The following is an 18,992-nucleotide window of genomic DNA, read 5'->3' as shown; positions in this document are numbered from 1 at the left end:
AACGTTGGATAAGTTGTTTTGATCTTTTTCTGCAAGATCAATTTTAACCAAACAAAAGTCGTTTAAGGCGTTGGACCATTAAACGATCTTTTGATTCTTTTGAAAGGAGAGAAATGTTAAGGCATTGGACCATTAACGATGTCTTGGTTGTGAAAGGAGAGAAACGTTAATGCGTTGGACCATTAACGATCTCTTGGTTTTTTGAAAGGAAAGAAACGTTAAGGCGTTGGACCATTAACGATCTCTTGGGGTGGTCGAAAAAAATGGGGCTTTTGCTCCTACATATCCTCAATTGCGATGAGGAACTCAGACCTACGTAGTTCTTTCGAAAAGCGGTAAAGTTATGTGTTGATTTTATGCTTTTGAACGGTCCATGTAAACCGATAAAAGCAAAGAGGACCGTTTAAGGCGTTGGACCTTTAAAACGGTTTTGAGTGACTTTTGCGGACAAAGCTTGATTTGTGAGTTGATTTTAGGCTTAGTTTCACTTTGGTCATTAGTCAATTCATTCAAGGAAACTTCCAAAGAAAAATGTCCGATTGATTTTTTTGATTATTTTATTCAAAGATATTTTGATTATTTTATTATATTTTTTCAAAGATATTTTGATTATTTTATTATATTTTTTTACAGAAATTTTGATTATTTTATTATTATTTTTCCTTTTTTTGATTTAACTGAGGTTATAGTGTGAATAATCGGTTAGATTTTGCTTTAATAGTGATTAAACGACATTACAACACAAATGATCGGTTGAAATTCATTTTATCATTTATTAGGCGAGATAACGGCTTAAACGATCGGTTAAAGCTCGTTAAAAATGGAAGAAAAAAAAAACCGAAAGTGAACGAAATGAAGATGAAAGTCAATAAAACAAGAAATGAATTGAAAGTCTCATATTCGAAAACTTACTGGTTGAAGAACGAAGAACACACGAAGAACAGACGAAAATCTTCTCGAAATTGCTCACAAAAACATCTCGAAAGCATTACGGAAGCACCTCGGCTTGGATTTTCTTCACGGAAACCCTTTTTTTCACCCAAAACAGCTGAAATGCATAGCATAGGGGTCAGGGACCCTTTGGAACAACCCCCCCTCAACCTATTTATAGAAAAATGGGGAGGAGGTTGCCCCAGGCTAGCTCAACTCGCCCAAGCGAGCAGATGGCTTCCTCAGGAAGTTTCCTGATGCACCCTCTATTTTACTAAGTTCACCCCCCCTTTTTCGTAATTTAAAAAAATGTTATGAAATCCTTACGGAAGCATATCGGACTTGATTTTCTTCTTTTTTTTTCTCTTCCTTCTCACCCATCTTAAGTGAAATGTGCTTATTTAGGGTTATGGGAATTTTACGGAAGCATTACAGAAGCCCTAGAAGCCATTTTTTAACAAAACGGGACAGGAGGTTGTAGCCCAGCTCGCCCAGGCGAGCTAGGTTGCTTCCTCATTAAGCAACCCAGCTTCCAAAATTTTCTGGAAGGGCCTAGATTCGAAAATTTCTATTTACACCCCTATCTTGATAAGTTCACCACCTGTTTTTGTGTTTTTTAGTTGTTTTCCATTCGAAACCTCACGGAACTTTACGGATTCCACGACGATGGGTGTTAATCCTTCTGAAGCGATCAACAATGGTCCCCGGATGAAATTAGGGTGTAACAATCTATTTACCCCCCCCCCCCCCACTTTGCTAAATACACTCTCATTTTCGTGTTTTTGGTTGGTTTCTCTCTAAAACATCGCAGAACTTTACGAATTCCACGGCGATGGGTGTTAAACATTTTGAAGTGGTCAAACGAAGGTCACATGCCGACAAACAATGGTCCTCAGACGAAATTAGGATATGACAATAGCCTATGAAGCATCACCCTAGACTTGGCTTGTAAACAAGCCACACACCTAGTGCAATGCTTATGGACATCTTTCTTCATATGGGGCCAATAAAACTTTTCTTTGAGTAAGACAAGGGTCTTGTCTATCCCAAAATGGCCCATGAGCCCACCCTTATGGCTCTCTTTCACAAGTAATTTCCTAATGGATCCTTGGGGTATGCAAAGCTTTCCCTCTTTGAACAAATACCCCTCAGCCAAATAGAATCCATCTTGGTCCTTTTTCCCACAACTCTTGTAAATGGGAGAGAAATATTCATCTCAAGCATACAAGTCCCTAATGTTATCAAATCCTAAATTTGAGCTCCTAGGGAGCAAAACAATGTGTGTCTCCTAGAGAGGGCATTAGCTACCACATTTGTTTTTCCCTTTTTGTATTTGATAACATATGGAAATTGCTCTAGGTACTCTAGCCATTTTGCATGCCTTTTGTTTAACTTGCTTTACCCTCTAATGTACTTAAGTGACAAGGTAATGTTCCCAAGTTTGGAGGGCTCTTCTTAAGGCATAAAGCTTATTATCATAGGTGGGGTAGTTGAGGGAGGCACTATGAATTTTTTCACTAAAATAAGCAATAGGGTGCCCACCTTGTAACAATACAGCTCCAACTCCCACTCCAGTGGCATCACATTCTAGCTCAAAAGTTTTAGAAAAGTCAGGAAGAGCTAGAACATGTTCCTTAGTAAGCTTTTCTTTGAGAAAAGCAAAGGCTTGCTCTTGTTTTTCACCCAGGTAAATGCCACATTCTTTTTCACTAGCTCATTGAGAGGTGATGCAATTGTAGAGAAATTAGGAACGAACCTTCTATAGAAGCTTGCTAACCCATGGAAGCTCCTAATATCTCCCACACTTTTTGGGGTGGGCCATTCTTGGATGGCCTTGATATTCTCAGGGTCCACTTGGACCCCATTTCTACCAACTACAAACCCTAAGAAAACTATATTATCTACACAAAAGGTACACTTCTCTATATTTGCATAGAGGGTGTTTTTCCTAAGGACTGAAAGAACTTGCCTAAGATGTCCTAAGTGATCATCTAGGCTCTTACTGTACACTAAAATATCATCAAAATAAACAACAACAAATCTACTTATGAAATCCCTTAAGACATGATGCATAAGCCTCATAAAGGTGCTTGGTGCATTAGTGATCCCAAAAGGCATCACTAGCCATTCATACAAACCAAACTTGGTCTTGAAAGCAGTTTTCCACTCATCACCCTTTTTCATCCTGATTTGGTGATAACCACTTTTAAGATCAATTTTTGAAAAGATATTAGCACCATGCAACTCATCAAGCAAATCATCAAGTCTAGGAATGGGATGCCTATACTTTACATTGATGTTGTTGATGGCCCTGCCATTTTTACACATTCTCCACATACCATCCCTTTTGGGCACCAACAACACTGGCACAGCACATAGGCTTAGGCTCTCTTGGACCCAACCCTTCTCCAACAATTCTTTAACCTGAGACTCTATCTCCTTAGTCTCCTGAGGGTTAGTCCTATAGGATGGCCTATTAGGAAGGCTTGCTCCTGGGACTAAATCTATTTGGTGTTCTATTCCCCTTAAAGGAGGTTGCCTAGGGGGTATCTCTTTGGGAAATATATCAATAAATTCATGTAAGAGTTCTTGGACCTTTGGGGGTAAGGTCTCAAATGTAGGAATTGTGGCAGTGCTAAGGGATGTTTCCCATGATCGGAGAAGGTAGAAAGATTGTTTAAGAAGGAGTGATCTTTTAATATCACCTTTTGTTGCAAAATGATTTTCCTTCTTAAAAATCTTCTTGGAGAAATCATTTTCCTCTTTTTCCTTTCCCTTGGCCTTTGAAGACAAGGCCTTACTATCCTTCTTTTTCTTTTGTTTTTCTAGTTTTTCTTCCTCATCCCTCTTATCTTTCATAGTTAGTTGATCTTTGGCCACCTGTGAAGGTGTTTGAGGATGCAACACAAATTTAGTGCCAAGATGGGTGAGGGTAATCTCATTAGTTAGGCCATTGTAAATGATCTTCCTATCAAATTGCCATGGCCTTCCTAAAAGAATATGTCCTGCCTCCATGGGAACTATATCACAATTAACTTCATCCTTATATGTCCCAATGGAGAAAAATACCTTCACTTGTTGGTTAACTATCATTTCCCCTTTCTCATTGAGCCATTGAAGTTTATAAGGTTTTGGGTGGGGAATGATAGTGAGGTTCAACTTGGAAACTAATCTTGTGCTACAACAATTGCAACAAGATCCACTATCCACAATCAGAGAACAAGTTTTATCTAAAATTTTGCATCTTGTATGAAAGATGTTCTCTCTTTGGGATTGAGATAGATCACAAGATTGACCTCCATTAAGAGGTCACCTTCTTCATGGGGGTAGACTTCCTCACTAGACTCTTCACCCCTTACTTCATCTTCACTTCCACTAGAGGAAGGGCAAGTAGTCTCCTCTTGACTACTATAAATGTCTTGACCCCTCATGATCATGGTTTTCTTTGTGGGGCATTGAGAGGCAATGTGACCTCTCCCAAGACATTTGAAGCATTTAATGTTGCTAGTCCTTTCTTGGAAACTAGCCTCAGGGGTGTATTTCTCTATGGTCTTACCCTTATCTTCCTTGGGTTTTGAAGGTGCAGCCCCCAAAATTCCATGGGCTTGGTCCTTCCTTGGATAAGAGTGAGAGCCATAAGATTTTGAAGAAGGCTTTCTTTTAAGTTTTTGCTCAACTCTTATACAAAGTTGGACTAGCTCATCTAGGTCCCTATATGGAAGGAGTTCAACCTTGTCCCTCACTTCCATATTAAGCCCACTAAGGAACCTAGCTATGCTTGTTCTTTCCTCCTCCCTAAGTCCGGCTCTTAAAAAGAGTAGTTCCATTTGTTGTCTATATTCTTCAACACTCATACTCCCTTGTCTAAGCCTTTGGAGATTGTCCATAAGCTCCCTTTCATAGTAGGATGGAATGTGCCTCTTCCTAAGGGCACTCTTAAGATCATTCCAATACTCTACTGTAGGATCCCCATGAATTCTTTGTTCCCTAACAAGGGAAGTCCACCAATAGAGGGCATACCCTTGAAAGCTAAGGGTAGCCAATGGAACTTTTCTCTCTTCGCTAATATGATGGCAAGCAAAGAGTTTTTCAACCTTTATTTCCCAATCTACATAGGCTTTAACATTATCTTTTCCATGTAAATATGGGAGGCTAATGTTAACCTCTTAAGGCCTTCTATCCTTTTCTCTTGTTTGGGAGTGATGTTTAGTATGTGAACTATGGGGCCCTCTATAATAGTCACTAAGTTTTCACTTAAACTCTTGCAAGAGTCATGACTACTATAGGAGGCATGTTTTTCTCTTTTCATTTCTTTCATTATTTTTCTTCTTTCTTCCTCTCTTATTTTCTCTCTTTCATCTTGTCTTATTTCTTCCACTCTTTTTTTACCTTTTTCTTTTCTCTCTTGTTTTTCTTTTCACAACTTAAGGGATCTCAACTCATCTAATATCTTATACAAGGGGTCCTTAGGAGTAGAACCCTCACCATTAACACTAGATGAAGAATGAAGACTCATGTTGGTTCCTAAGTTATGGTTCTTTCTTGTTGGGGGTTTGAAAACAAAAGGTAAAAGAAACTATGGTTGAAACTAGCCAAAATAAACACTAAAAGAGGTGTGAAAGATAAGGTAAAAACTAATTGGTAAAAGGAAAACTATCTAGGTGGCTTGACAATGGACAGTAAAGGAAATAAGCTATGAAAGTAAGCAAGAAATATAAACTAGGTGAATCCTAAGAGTGTTTGGATGACCACATTTAAGGTTCCCAACAAAACACTCACAATCCTAAGGGAAAATTGCCTTAAATTATTACACACAAATGGAAGTAGGGTGACCTATTGGAGGCTCCCAACTTACTTCCAATGAAAGGCCTTTTTGTTACAAAATTTGAAAGCAATGAAAGTAAGTAAATTGTCAATTACAAAATTACAACAAGGTTCTCAATTTTGGTGGTTGTTTTCTCTTTGGTGATTCACTCATTTTGGAGTGCTTCTTAGTCCAATAGCTCTTAAGGTAGTTTTCCCCTTGCTTCTTAACTCAAATTCTTCAAGGGATGGCACCAATCCTCCTTTCTAATTCCCTATATGGCAACTCACAAACAAGGAAACAAAGAGACAAGCAATAACCAAAGACCAAAAAAATGAAATGAAAGCTAAACCAATAGAGTTTTAACAAGACAAATTTTCAAGGATTATTCAACAATTAAAGCAATGAAAAGCACATAAAAGCAAGCTAGGACTCAAAGAGAAACTTAGAATGGCTCTAGAGTAGAGTAAAAAAAACAAAAAAAATACTCAAGAAACCTCTAGTTTTGGAACTTGTTTTCACAGTAATTTTCAATTGAAATTTTAGAACTAAGATAGGTATAAAATAGGCACCAATTATAGAACAAATTTCGAGCAAAAACAACAAGCACACTTCCCTTTCACTTTTTTTTCCTGGACACTGATTTTTCTGCCAACTTGTGTGATTTTTCTTATTTTTTTCCTTTTATCCAAATAGCTTGGTTCTTTTTTTATTATTTTGGTCCAGATGTCTAGAAAATTCAGTAAAACTTTTAGCTCAAAACTCTTAGTGACCAATTCCCATAAATTTATACAAGTTTGTATGTTCAAGTTGCCAGCACCAGCGATTTCAACCTAGAAATCAAGAGTAATGTTTATGTTGCTTAAGGCTTGGATAGTTACAATTTGTGTTTGCTTATGCTCAATTATCTTGAATAACACAATTCAAGAGAGCTTTAGACTTATTTTGATTCACAAATCCAGCCACAACTCAGCACCACAACTCAACTTCATCATAGGCGTCATGTAGGAAACTTAGAAAACAAAAAAAAAAGTTCAACAACAAGACTACTTCTAGAAATTGATTTAGAACATGTTATGAACTAAATAACATGCATGAATTAGACTTAAAATTAAAAAGATAGGCTAGGAATGACAAGAATACATGAACAAATGTATCTAGAATTCAATCAACAAAATAAAAATTCAACACAAACTTAAAACATAATGTGATAATTATTATGACTAAACATGACTCTAAGACAACATGGATTAAGTGATTTATACTTAGATTTTTGTTTTTTTTTTCTAATCAATATTTTTGAAGAAAATTTAGATCTAAAGGTTCAGCACAAGAAGATTATGACTGAAAAATGATAGAACCTAAAATCAACACAAAAACATGATTCAAGAGTAGATCTATAGAATTTGAACCATAGAAATGCAAGAACAAGTGTAAATCTAAGATTTAATCGGTTTATGTTTTTTAATCTACTCTAAACAGCACCAAACCACAAGACAATGAAGGATATACATGGAGAATAAGATGAATAACAAGGAATTAAAGTGAATTGACCGAACAAAAAGATAGAGGAAGCAAAAGAACATCACCTAGATGAAGAGACTCTTGATACCACTTGATGTAGCTTCATGTGGAGCTTTTAGACCTTGGATCTTCTTCATCAATGGATTCCTTTGCTTCTTGAGGTCTGATTGCAGCGAAATGGAGAAGGAGAAAGATGAATGGAGACGCCACTTCAAGTAGAAGATGAGTCTAAAAAAAGCTCACCACCATAGGAAGCCATGGATAAGAGCTTAAAGGTAGAAGAAGATGAATGATGGGAGAGGAAGAGAAGAGCACGAAATTTAGTGCCTCTAAAGAAGTCTGAAATTTGAAGTTTAATTCTCAAATGATCAAAGTTGAAAAATGCACACACATGACCTCTATTTATAGCCTAAGTGTCACACAAAATTGGAGGGAAATTTGAATTTCAATTCAAATTTCACTTGAATTTGAAATTGAATTTGTGGAGCCAAAATTTCACTAATTATGATTAGTGAATTTCAGTTATGGTTCAGCCCACTAATCCAAGATCAATTCCAAGATTCTCCACTAAGTGTGCTTAGGTGTCATGAGGCATGTAAAGCATGAAGGACATGCACAAAGTGTGACTATATGATGTGGCAATGGGATGTAGTAAGCAAATGCTCACCTCCCCCTCTAAAATTTAATTGGATTGGGCTTCTACCAATTCAATTAAATTTATTTCCCAACACACACATCAAATATTCACTTAGTGCATGTGAAATTACAAAACTACCCCTAATACAAAAACTAGTCTAGGTGCCCTAAAATACAAGGGTTGAAAAATCCTATATTTGTAGGGTACCCTACCTACATTATGGAGCCCTAAATACAAAGATAAAAAAATAATGAAATCCTAATCTAATATGTACAAAGATAAATGGACCCAACCTTGGTCCATGGGCTAAAAAATCTACCCTGAGGTTCATGAGAACCCTCGAGCCTTCTTCAATAGCTCTATAGCCTAATCCTCTTGGAGCCTCTTGCTCATGGCTCTTGTAACTGATCCCTTCCTAGGGAGGATTGCATCATTGAGCCTGGCCAAAACCAACAATTGAATGCTTTACGTGAGAGAGCGAGGGTGGCTGAAGTAGAAGCATATGGAATAGTGGTGAATAGTTTTGAATAGTTGGAAGCAGAATGTGTTAAGGAGTACCAAAGGGTCACAGGGCGTAAGGTATGGTGTGTTGGCCCTGTATCACTGTCAAACAAGGATGACTTGGACAAAGATCAAAGGGGTAATAAAAGAAACACAAATGATGATGAAGTTGATTATGTGAAGTGGCTTGATTCATGGCCTCAAAGGTCAGTGATTTATGTTTGCCTTGGGAGCCTCAACCGTGTGGCACCTAAGCAATTGATAGAACTTGGTTAGGGATTGGAAGCAATAAAGAGACCGTTCATTTGGGTGCTGAGAGGAGAATATAGGAGTGAATGGAAAGGTGGCTGTTGGAAGAGAGGTTTGAAGAAAGGGTCAAAGAGAGGGATTTTGATTAGGGGTTGGGTGTCACACATGTTGATATAGTCACATGGTGCAATAGGAGTTTTTTTCCACACATTGTGGATGGAATTCCACAATGGAAGCCATTTGTGCTGGTGTGCCTTTGGTCACATTTCCTATTTTTCATTATTAGTTTTACAATGAGAAGTTTGCTGTGCAAGTGGCTGAGATTGGTGTGAGTGTGGGAGCTGAAATTGCTGTTCATCTTGGACAGGAAGATAAGGTTGGTGAATGTGTAAGAGTTAATAGGGAGAAGGTGATATGGGAAGACCAAGAGAAAGAAAAGAGAAGAGAGAGCTAGAAAGTATGCCAACATGGCAAAGAAAGCAATAAAGAAAGGTGGATCTTCTTATCGCAACATGTCTATGCTAATTGATGACATAACACAAGTCCAATTGCTAAATCAAAGCTAGATCACAGTGGTGATCAAATGCTGTGAGAATCTCTTGCTTTAATGAATTTGCTATTGGACGCATGCATTGCTTCTTTGTTTGGTGGAAATTGTTGGTGATTCCTTGTTTTTTTGGTTTTATTTGTAATATTGTAATTTTTTTGGAGGATATGACAAATGGCATGGCATCTCAGGGGAGGTTTGAGGTAAAAATCTGAGTGCACGTAAACTTCTGAATATTAAGATTGCAAGAAATTAAAAATTCAAATCATATGTTGGAAAATGCCTTAGTTACTCAACTATGGATGTAACTAAATAATTAATTGTTAGTGGACAGTGTCTATAGGTCATATTGTGATGTTTTTCTGTTGTGTTTTATTTTAAGAGCACTAATTCACTGTTATGGTGCTGAATTATTTCAGTTATGCTTTAATTGTATAAAGAGCAAAAAATTAATTTGCTTAATTTCCATTCCTTTCCATATTTATCAACCCCTTTTCTTTTTTATTTGTATTTATTTCGTATATTATTGCGCTAAAGGGAAAAGTGCCAAATCATCAAGGTAATATTCCCTTGGTGTATTAAATGCACATTCAGTCCATTCCGATACATCACTTTACTTCTTCCTTGAGTCACTCCAGCCGAGCTTTAAAGGTCAAATCAACTTTAGCACAAAGCCACCTTCCACCGCCTCCCCCACCCTGTTCCTGGAGCACCCCGACCCCTCGCACCCTCCTCCTATACTTCCCCATTTTCGCCATCAATGAAAGCGGATTTGTTACAGTGGTGAGGTCATGGCAGCTCCGTTTTTGATTGTTTTGTTGCTCCCTTGTTTGTTTTGTCGAGTAAGGCTTTGGGTTTTAGAGTTTGGGTTAGTGCGTAATCCTTGTCTGACTATGAGTGTTGTTCGTGCTGCAACTACTTCTGTTGTTGAGAGTTGGTTGCTTTAGTTTTGTTGAGTGTGATAGGTTAGATCTTGACGTGTAATTTGGTGAGTAGCATTGAAGATTGTCTGTTGTGATCTTGTCTACGAATGGAGAAAGAAGATGGATCTCATTCTTGCAATTTATTTTATGATGTCACGATTTTCAACCCCAAAAAAATTGTGTTCTAAAATTTAAATTAAAAAACAAATTTTGACAATTGAATGAAGCCACAATTGTGAATTCTATGTCGTGTTTGGCACGCATTGATGAATACATGGATAAGTACTAAAAAAAGCATTTAAAAAATTTGGACTGAAGATAACTTTTAATTTGCAGGGCTAATACATGAATACCCCCATGCAGGGTTAAAAAAACATATTTAAACCTAAATTTAATTAGAGACAGTAAATACAAGCAACACAGATAATTGGCGGAGCAAAAGGAACAGTAATAGTGATACAACGAACAGCAACCATAAGTACCCTTTAATCCACATTTAAAACACTAGAAATATTATAGCAAGTTGAATTGTATTTTAGTGCACTTAAGGTAAGAATACATCAGAAAAAGATTGCATTTGTCAAAAAACCACTGAAAAAATATAAAATGGCCAAATAATAATTATAAATCCCATGCATTGCAGTACAAGATTGCTGACGCTCAAAACTGCACCCTTGTGAAACTAAACGAGGACATGTCTCTAAACATTTTCTCCCTCCCAAGTGAATAGCGATGAAAAATCCTGCAAAAGAAAACTAGCACGTCAAGAATTCAACAGATATGCAATACCACAAGTTGCAAAACAAAAATGATAGAACATCAAAGTCAAAACACAGCAAATATTGAATCATAAAAAGAGACGACCATCTATTTCAATATATCAAATTCAAAAATGATAAGTGACAATTATTCTGCTTCCAAGGTAGGTACAATAGGATGCGAAAGACAAAACAGATGACTCCATTTAACTTATCAGCATCCTTTCTCCATTGCTGATGGATTAGCAGTTCATAATACACAGTTGATTGGGAAAACATCACACTGACCAACCATCATATATTGTGTAATAACAAAAACAATTATACCCAACATTTATGAACCAAAGATAGAGGTTTCTAAGGTACATTTTGGTAATATTACCGACTATAGTTATCAATCTCAGACAGCAGAGAGCGACCAATCCCATAACCGATATAGTGAGATAGCAGATTATGCTCATAAATAAAAACTGCCCAAATTTAAAGACATTATTAATAATTGAAGGTTAAGACAAACAAAAGTGCAAAACAAGAGTCAGAGTAATATAAAAGATCTCTCTTTGACGTGAACTAATACAGACCATACAACACTACAACAGTGTGCCAGAGTGCCATAGGTTGTGGCCTGAGGGTTGGCTAGTAGAAGAAATACACCCAAGAACTGTGTCAGATGGTTTGCAACAGAAAGCCCCAAGAGAACAGGGCATTTAGCATGTCCAAAAGGGTTTCATACATATCAAACAAAAAAGGCAGACAATATGAAACTATCCCTTGAAAATTGGATGGACAACTTTCATTCAGGGACTAAAAAGGCATGTATCTATTGCCTCAAACAAACACTCCACAATGTGAAACCTGCAGTGGCCCAAGGCCACTCCACATTGCTACAGAAATATTGCGTGCTATTTACCAATGCTACCAACCATAGAATTAGGCATTCAGATTCATTCAAGAACTACCCACCAGTCAATCACGGTCAACTTTACAGGAGTTGACAGGAAATACTCCATAAAAAAGTAATTTGTAACAGTAAATGCATATAGAAAAGGACTTCTATTAAAAAAATCAAAATCTAAAGACAAGATCAGAGCCATACCACAATAAATTAATCCTCCTCCATTGGTACATCTGGAATGTCAAATCTATCTTCTTCAATAGTCTTGTTTATCACATATACTGGACTGGGTATTGGGTTGTCAAGAAAAGAGTATGGAACAGAAATATTTATCACAATCATAATTCAGCTGGTTCAAGTTAGAATTAGACAGGATGCATGCCACGTGCAGTAACAAATTAACAATTTCTTACTATTACATTAGTGTTTTATAGAAATTTAAATTTAAATGGAAAAAATAAAAGGGGATGATTATTTGTCATTTAGGTATTTTGGGCCATGTCAATTATTATCACTATATTTCTTCCAGAACTTCTGCTGAATGAAATGTTGTCCAGAATGTGTTACCAGGGCTGAATTGTTGACACACAAAAAATGACTTAAAAATCAGCATAGGATCCTGAGCTTCTTACTAAAAAATTGCATGCTCAGCTTGCTCTCTGAGAACCATTCAAAAGAATGTTCATATTATTAATTAGTCATATTATCTGAATTTTTAATTTCTTGCAATCTCAATACATGAGGATAAGTAGGGTAAAGGTAGGTGAGGATGGAAAGGATATAAATTGACATAAGATCTTCCTCCTTTTCACCTCGGTTGCGGCTGTGGTCTAGCTCTCTACTAATTTCAGGTGTAACCTGCAGTATGGAAGAAGAAAAAATCAAACACAGCTAGAATTTGAAACAGAAGAAAATTAACTCATATTTAGTGTTCTCACCAATTTATGTTTTTGCTTTTCCAGTAGATTCCTTAATCTATCCTTATCTTCCTTCTGCAGCTCATTTTTGTACCTGAAATGAGTACAAGAACAGCTTAAAATTAAAAAGCCGACAGGAAAATTAATCATTGCTATATATCATGCTACACTCATTAATACTTTGTTAGATAAATCCATTGATGATCATAGGAAATATACTAGGATTCACTTTCTCAAAATGTGAGGTGTTTGATAAGAACCTTGGGAGAACCCCACCACAAAAGCTAGCTGTTGTAGATGGAGAGCCCAAAGCCTTATAAACCCCACACCAGAATCCCACATTTCCAATGTGGGACTCAAGTCCCCATATCTTGCAACTGGATCCAACTATCGTAACATCCCACCACACTCTGCAGCCCCAGTGCCAACACGGCTGGCTGTGCACTAGCACTTCCCAGGTGAACACTGCAACCACCCGCACCAGTCGTTTGCAACTGAGACATGGTGGAAGGCTCTAATACCAGTTATAGGTGCCAGTATATTAAGTAAAAACAGAGACAATATTTATATTAAAATATTGGAAGGTACAGGCCTGAATCAATCTGGAATCCAAATTACAGCAATAAATTGCAGAAGGAAAGATAAGTTCTATACAATTTAAGAGTGCTAAGTCTCTCTCACTAGTCACAACTAATTTCCAGATACCCTTACTGCCTCCTCCAATCATCTACATATTCTCTCTCTTTTCCACACAATTAGCACATTTACTCCTGCTCCTGCTCACCACCCTATAACACTACAGCCAGGGTATATCCTTCTTCCATTATGATCAGGCATGATGCTGCCCTATTAATATTATCATCTTTTATACCAGCATCCCAAATATCTAGACATGCATGCCTTTGATTATGTTTGTTTGTCCACTTACCATCCAACAAATGCAACAAAGTATCTGCTCGACAAAGGATGAAAAGGGAGACAAGTTTACATAAGAGGGAGTGAGCCTATGAATTGTGAGAATGGGTTTTCCTAAAATGGGTCACACTGACAACAATCTGTGGACAAAAGAATTAATTCAAAGTTGGAAAAGCTACCATGGCCCAATTATGGTGTAACAAAGGATTAAGGATGTTGCATATAAATCAAACTTAACAGCTTAAGCACACCATTGGCAGCCAAAGACCTTGAGCTGATTTGACTGCAGGGTTTGAAGTGGATTTCAGTGACCTTAGTAAACCCAAAGCAGTATTGGCAGTGAAATAAATTCAGAAAAGATGTCTGTTTAGCAGAGGTTAATTCATTGGGGGAACAAGCTTCTGGAAGAAGTTATAAAGGGATATATGAAGGTAATCAATGGAAAGTTTCCCAATATCCACTTTGACAACAAGGCATTTTTTGATGGGGATGGCAGTGTTAGAGACCCTGAACCAATGGTCCATATAGGGGAGAAAGTCAGCTTTACCTAAGGATAAAGAGCCAACAAGTTGAGTATATGCAAGGGGTCTGAAAGGTATCCGGTACAGGAATGTCAGTAATGCATAAATGGGCTATGTTGGAAACTTAAATATTTAGTTATGACAAAAGGCTTATGACCTTAGGCAAGGGGAGAAGGGGATCCAAATTGTTTCTTCCTAGTCTGTTACTTGGACAGAACTTTTGTGCATCTGTTGGGAGAGTATTGACTGTAAAGAGGACCCTTCTATGAAATCCTTATTCTCCATATCCATTTATTTCTTTTTTATTTTTTAATTCAATAATACGCTCTTTTTTAATTCAATAACACATACAACTTCATCATTCGAGTTTCCTTTTCCCGGTTACTGTTCTGTCAAGATTGTATTAGACACGTTAAAAAATCAAGACAAATGGTGAATCACTGACCTCTGCACAAAAGCAAGAAGTGACTGGTGCCATATAACAGGCATTATCCTGGTTTCATTGAGAAATCTTGTAAAATGAGCAACAACTGCATCAACCACACGATATGGCAAAGCATATTTTTTCTCCAGAAGAAGCTTTATGAAATAGCTGCAATTATTATATAACAGTAAGCATCTATCAAATATTGAAGGGGGAAAATAAAGGAAGTTTCATCAAAACAATTTATTACTCTCTTGCTGTGATCAACTGAACTCATTAGTCGTTTTCATAAACTGTATTTTCACAACATTATCCTTTATTAAATAAATGCTACAATGTTAATACCTTGTGGTGCCACAATATTCCATTCCAGAAAGCTTCAATAGCGCAACACTGTATAGACATGTTTGAGTGCATCAGACATTGAATATGACTCAAATAATTCAAAATTTCTTTTTCAATCATGACATGAACAACTGTGTCATAAGTATCCACCTCTAACATTAACTTTTGAACTTTGAGCAACAGAAAGGCAAACTAAAAGACTTGGGATTATATTAGCAAATATCAAGAGAGATTTGGAAAAACAAATGAACTTTCCTTTCTTAATTCTTATAACTTATTCAAAATAATTCAAGGAAATTCTTTTTCTCTACATTAGTAGTGCTACGGGGGATAAGCCTGGAAATCCAAGAAAGCACCAAAGAAATTTTATCGGGTAATGGTAACAAGGAGATATGTTCAAATAGATTATTAAGGGAAACCCAACCCTATATCTTTTCTCCTAAATACTACAGGCTATGTGCCTTAAACTAAGGTACGAGAAATCAACTCTCAACCACTATGGCACACATCTCAGTGAATTTTGGATAGGAAGACCAAACACTTGCCATGTATCCAATTTTCAATTGTTCAATTATGATTGGCCAAGTTAACATACCTTGAATGAAGTGGAGGAATAGAAACCTTTTCTATAATGCTTCCTATGATGACTGCTTCCCTAAGAGTGCAAGTGCGTGACTGTACATGAAGAATATTGTCAAACATTGCAACAAAACTGAACGAGCAATTGAATTAGTAGGTTTTATTGAAACTAGTTAGTGTAAACCGGAAAAAAAAAAATAGATTCCATTTTCATTCATGGGATAAATTCAATATGAAAATCATCAAAGAGGAAGTCCTCTTCTAGTTTCTTAAATAAATAAAAGGAACTTGTTTTTCAGTCTACGTAACATGAGGGGAGGTGAGTGTCATTTACTCAAATAATACCAAAGCTAATAATTTCACTAATTTGTAAGTAATTTTGAGGTAATTTGTAAAAGCAACTAAACAAAAATGGAAATTGGAAAATGAGAAAATAGCCTACAAATGTGCAAACTAAAATTTAAAGATTCTGTATTCCTCAGAATCAAAGAAGCATTTTCCCATGACGACAAACAAATCATTCACAATGTGTCATAAACATAACTGGTCACTTTCTCATGTTCATTTACCATTCCATATACATGTTATTCCATATTTTCCATTTTGCAAAACACGGTTCATAGTTAATTTCCCCCCTCTATATTCCAGCAATTATAATAAAAAAACATCAGATGCAGCTCACCCTAAAGGATGGGTGAAATATTATTATATGAAAAAGCAAAATATACCATAATTGAAGAATTAATATAATGCCACAAATAGAACCTAAGAAAATATCCACCAATTATTAATTTGGAATGTCAAAAACTAACATAGAAACAAGCAAAATACCTCGCATAGTGAAAACAGTATGCCCTTAAAGAATGCAGCAGGTTTGTACAAAGCCTTTTTCAGAGTTTGATATAAAGCAAAATGCAGCCGTTTGTTCTTCCTTATATCTTCTCTCACTCTTGGAAGCAACACAAGCTTGTAGAAGCGCTCTGCCTTTTTTGCACCAAAATTAGAAGCAAAAATCCTAGTGGCTTGATAAAGAGCATTTGGAGACCAATTCTCAGGTTCGGTTATATACAAGACCTCCTCCCAAAGTTGCATAGAGGGAATGTGTTTGAATGCCTTGGGTATTTTGCCTATTGTATATCTGCTGAGATGAGTCCCAACCCTGCCAATATGAAAGATGGCAAAAGCAGTAAGGTTGAGGCAAGAGATGAAAACTACATTTAACAGGGGAAATAACTAAACAGAAAGGAATTTAATAATATAATTCACATATTTATCATAGAATTGAATTGGAGGTTATACATACCCCTTGTATATGTCAATTATGGAGTTATCCAATTTTGGAACGGGTCGATTTTCTGGACACAAAAATATCACAAATACAAGTGTGAGAATAAAACCTCCAAGCAGGCTGAACAACATGCTAAAAACACTCAAAACCCCAAAATTAAAAATAAAGAAACCAACACAGTCAAGTATTGCCTGAAGCAACAGACGCATCCTTTTCTTTTATTCTTTGGACAATGAGGTCAGCAAGTGTTTTCTGCTGACCAGGCTCCTTCAATGCAAATGCTTCCATTAGTCTCTCATCCTCCTCATTAATTTCCTCCTGAATTCAAAGAATGAACGCAGAATAACAAAGATCACTACACAATAATAATAGACAAAAATGATTCAAGGAGAAAAATAAAACTCACCCAATCCAAAATTGTTCACTAATATAAACAAGCATTGCTGATAATTTTCAATTCCTCAACCAAGTTCATCTGTTTAGTCCAACCAAACATTTCTTGCTCCCATTTTCAGTTTCACACTTGCAAATTGTAATCTTACTTTTCTTTTTTGTCTATAAATCTTTTAAATCAAGAAGCAAAGTAAAAATAAATTTGACAGTTTCTCATAATTATTCTTCCAAAATATTTGGAACAAAGTTTTCCCAAACAGGATCTAAAAGCACCAAATTCACATCTGCGAAGAACCAAACTAAAAGATCAGACCTGAATTAACATCAAAGGCCTGCTGGATAAATTTTCCATAATTATAAGTACTTACAGGAAAACAAAATAACAAGATAAAATAAATTAATTTTGTTTCACAAGCTAAAATGAATTATGTACTACTAAACTTTTTCTTTCAACTAACTTCTCCAAAAGCTTACAGCCTTACAAACATAAGTTGATTTTAGCTTACAAGAGAAGTTCAATTCACTAAGCCTTTTTATTTTCTTTTCCTATCAGTGCTTATAATGAAGATTATCCAATCTTTTTACAAATTCTAATTCAGTACCTAACTTTGCTCCTTAGAAGAAAGATAATGTGAAATCAATTTCGCAAAACCAGTGATTAAACAAGGCCTCAGAAGAGCTCCAGACCAAAACGACGACGTTTACAGTATTTCACCAGTTCAATCAAACAAAGCATCATCCAACAAAGGAGACAACGAAGGTGAGAGAGTTGTTAACTAACATCATATTCGGCGAACTGACTCTGCGTTTCGGAGAACCCGGCAAAGTCGTCGATGTCGTCGCCGCCGTCTTCCTCGACATCCGGAACCTCTTCGAATAAATTTGCGGCGTTGTTCTCGGGCGCCTCCTCCTTCTCCTCCTCCTTCTGCTGGATTAGCGCCTGCTTCATGATCTTGGAGCTGAGTTTGGGAGCGATGAACTGCTCCTCCTGCTGGTGCCGCTTCGGCGCCTTCGAGCGCTTCTTCGTTTTCGCGGGGTCGGCGCCGTACGGATCGAAGGGTTCCGGGTTCTGAATCCGCTCCTTACGCTTCCCCATTCTTCGCTGCAATTACGAAAACAAGGACGAAAATTGATAGGGTAAGGTTGCGGAGCAGCGGCGAACTCTGCTGCTTCTTGTTGCAGTGGCTCTGCCGTTTAACGTGAGAGAGGGACAAGGGGTTTTGTGGTATGCTGCAGTGCCTTCAAGGAGAATAACGATAAACCCTACGTTGTGATTTTAGAGTATATTTTTATTTTATAAATATATATTTTATTGGACAATCACATATGCAGCGGAATATTTTTCTTTAATGTATTTTATTTTTATTCTTAAAAAATTTAAACATTTTACTTTATTTTTTTTTTCCTTTCTCACTCTTTTACTAAAAACAATTTGCATTTTTTTCGTTTTCGATGCATTCTATTTATATTCTTTAAAAATTTAAACATATTACTTTATTGTTTTTTTCTTTCTCACTTTTTTTACAAAAAACAATTTGCATTTTTTAATACATTTAATTTTATTTTTAAAAATTTAAACATTATACTTTTTTCTCACTCTTTTTTTACTACAAAAACATACATTACACGGGTTCTAATGCTATTTTTAATAAAACTAAAGTTGTTGTTTTTTACATTTTTTAACAATTAATTTTTGGCTTTAAAAAAACTTTTTATTTAAAAGGAGCTTAGTTAAAAAAATGAAAATTAATAAAAAAATTCTATTTCTTTTTTTAAGCTCTTATTTCTAGCTTCAATTTTAAAGTAGCTTTAAAGTAAACAAAAAATTGTTTTGAAAATTTT

The 18,992-nt window shown here is 36.3% G+C and overlaps 1 protein-coding gene across 3 annotated transcripts; it reads right to left on the bottom strand.

The window, feature by feature from the left end:
* Positions 1 to 10,628: 10,628 nt before the first annotated feature.
* LOC100812921 (bystin) lies at positions 10,629 to 18,428 on the bottom strand. Of its 3 annotated transcripts, XR_001388342.3 has the most exons (12): positions 17,932 to 18,428; positions 16,949 to 17,075; positions 16,773 to 16,824; positions 16,301 to 16,628; positions 15,486 to 15,565; positions 14,891 to 14,938; positions 14,567 to 14,713; positions 12,707 to 12,779; positions 12,551 to 12,626; positions 11,970 to 12,058; positions 11,256 to 11,343; positions 10,629 to 10,857 (listed from the first exon to the last, which is right to left on the bottom strand). XR_001388342.3 is itself a non-coding variant. In XM_003524549.5 (11 exons), the coding sequence occupies exons 1-10, from the start codon at positions 18,244 to 18,246 to the stop codon at positions 11,979 to 11,981; spliced, it is 1,326 nt and encodes a 441-aa protein (XP_003524597.1). In that variant the 5' UTR covers positions 18,247 to 18,428; the 3' UTR covers positions 10,629 to 10,857; positions 11,970 to 11,978. The 3 variants fall into 3 exon arrangements, 1 of the variants encoding a protein (XP_003524597.1); XM_003524549.5 differs by lacking the exon at positions 11,256 to 11,343; XR_005891392.1 differs by lacking the exon at positions 11,256 to 11,343 and having other exon boundaries at positions 11,970 to 12,626.
* Between the last annotated feature and the right edge of the window lie 564 nt (positions 18,429 to 18,992).

This window comes from Glycine max, chromosome 5, assembly GCF_000004515.6.
Source record: "Glycine max cultivar Williams 82 chromosome 5, Glycine_max_v4.0, whole genome shotgun sequence".
Classification (NCBI taxonomy): Eukaryota; Viridiplantae; Streptophyta; class Magnoliopsida; order Fabales; family Fabaceae; genus Glycine; species Glycine max.
This window is presented reverse-complemented; position numbering and strand designations above follow the sequence as displayed.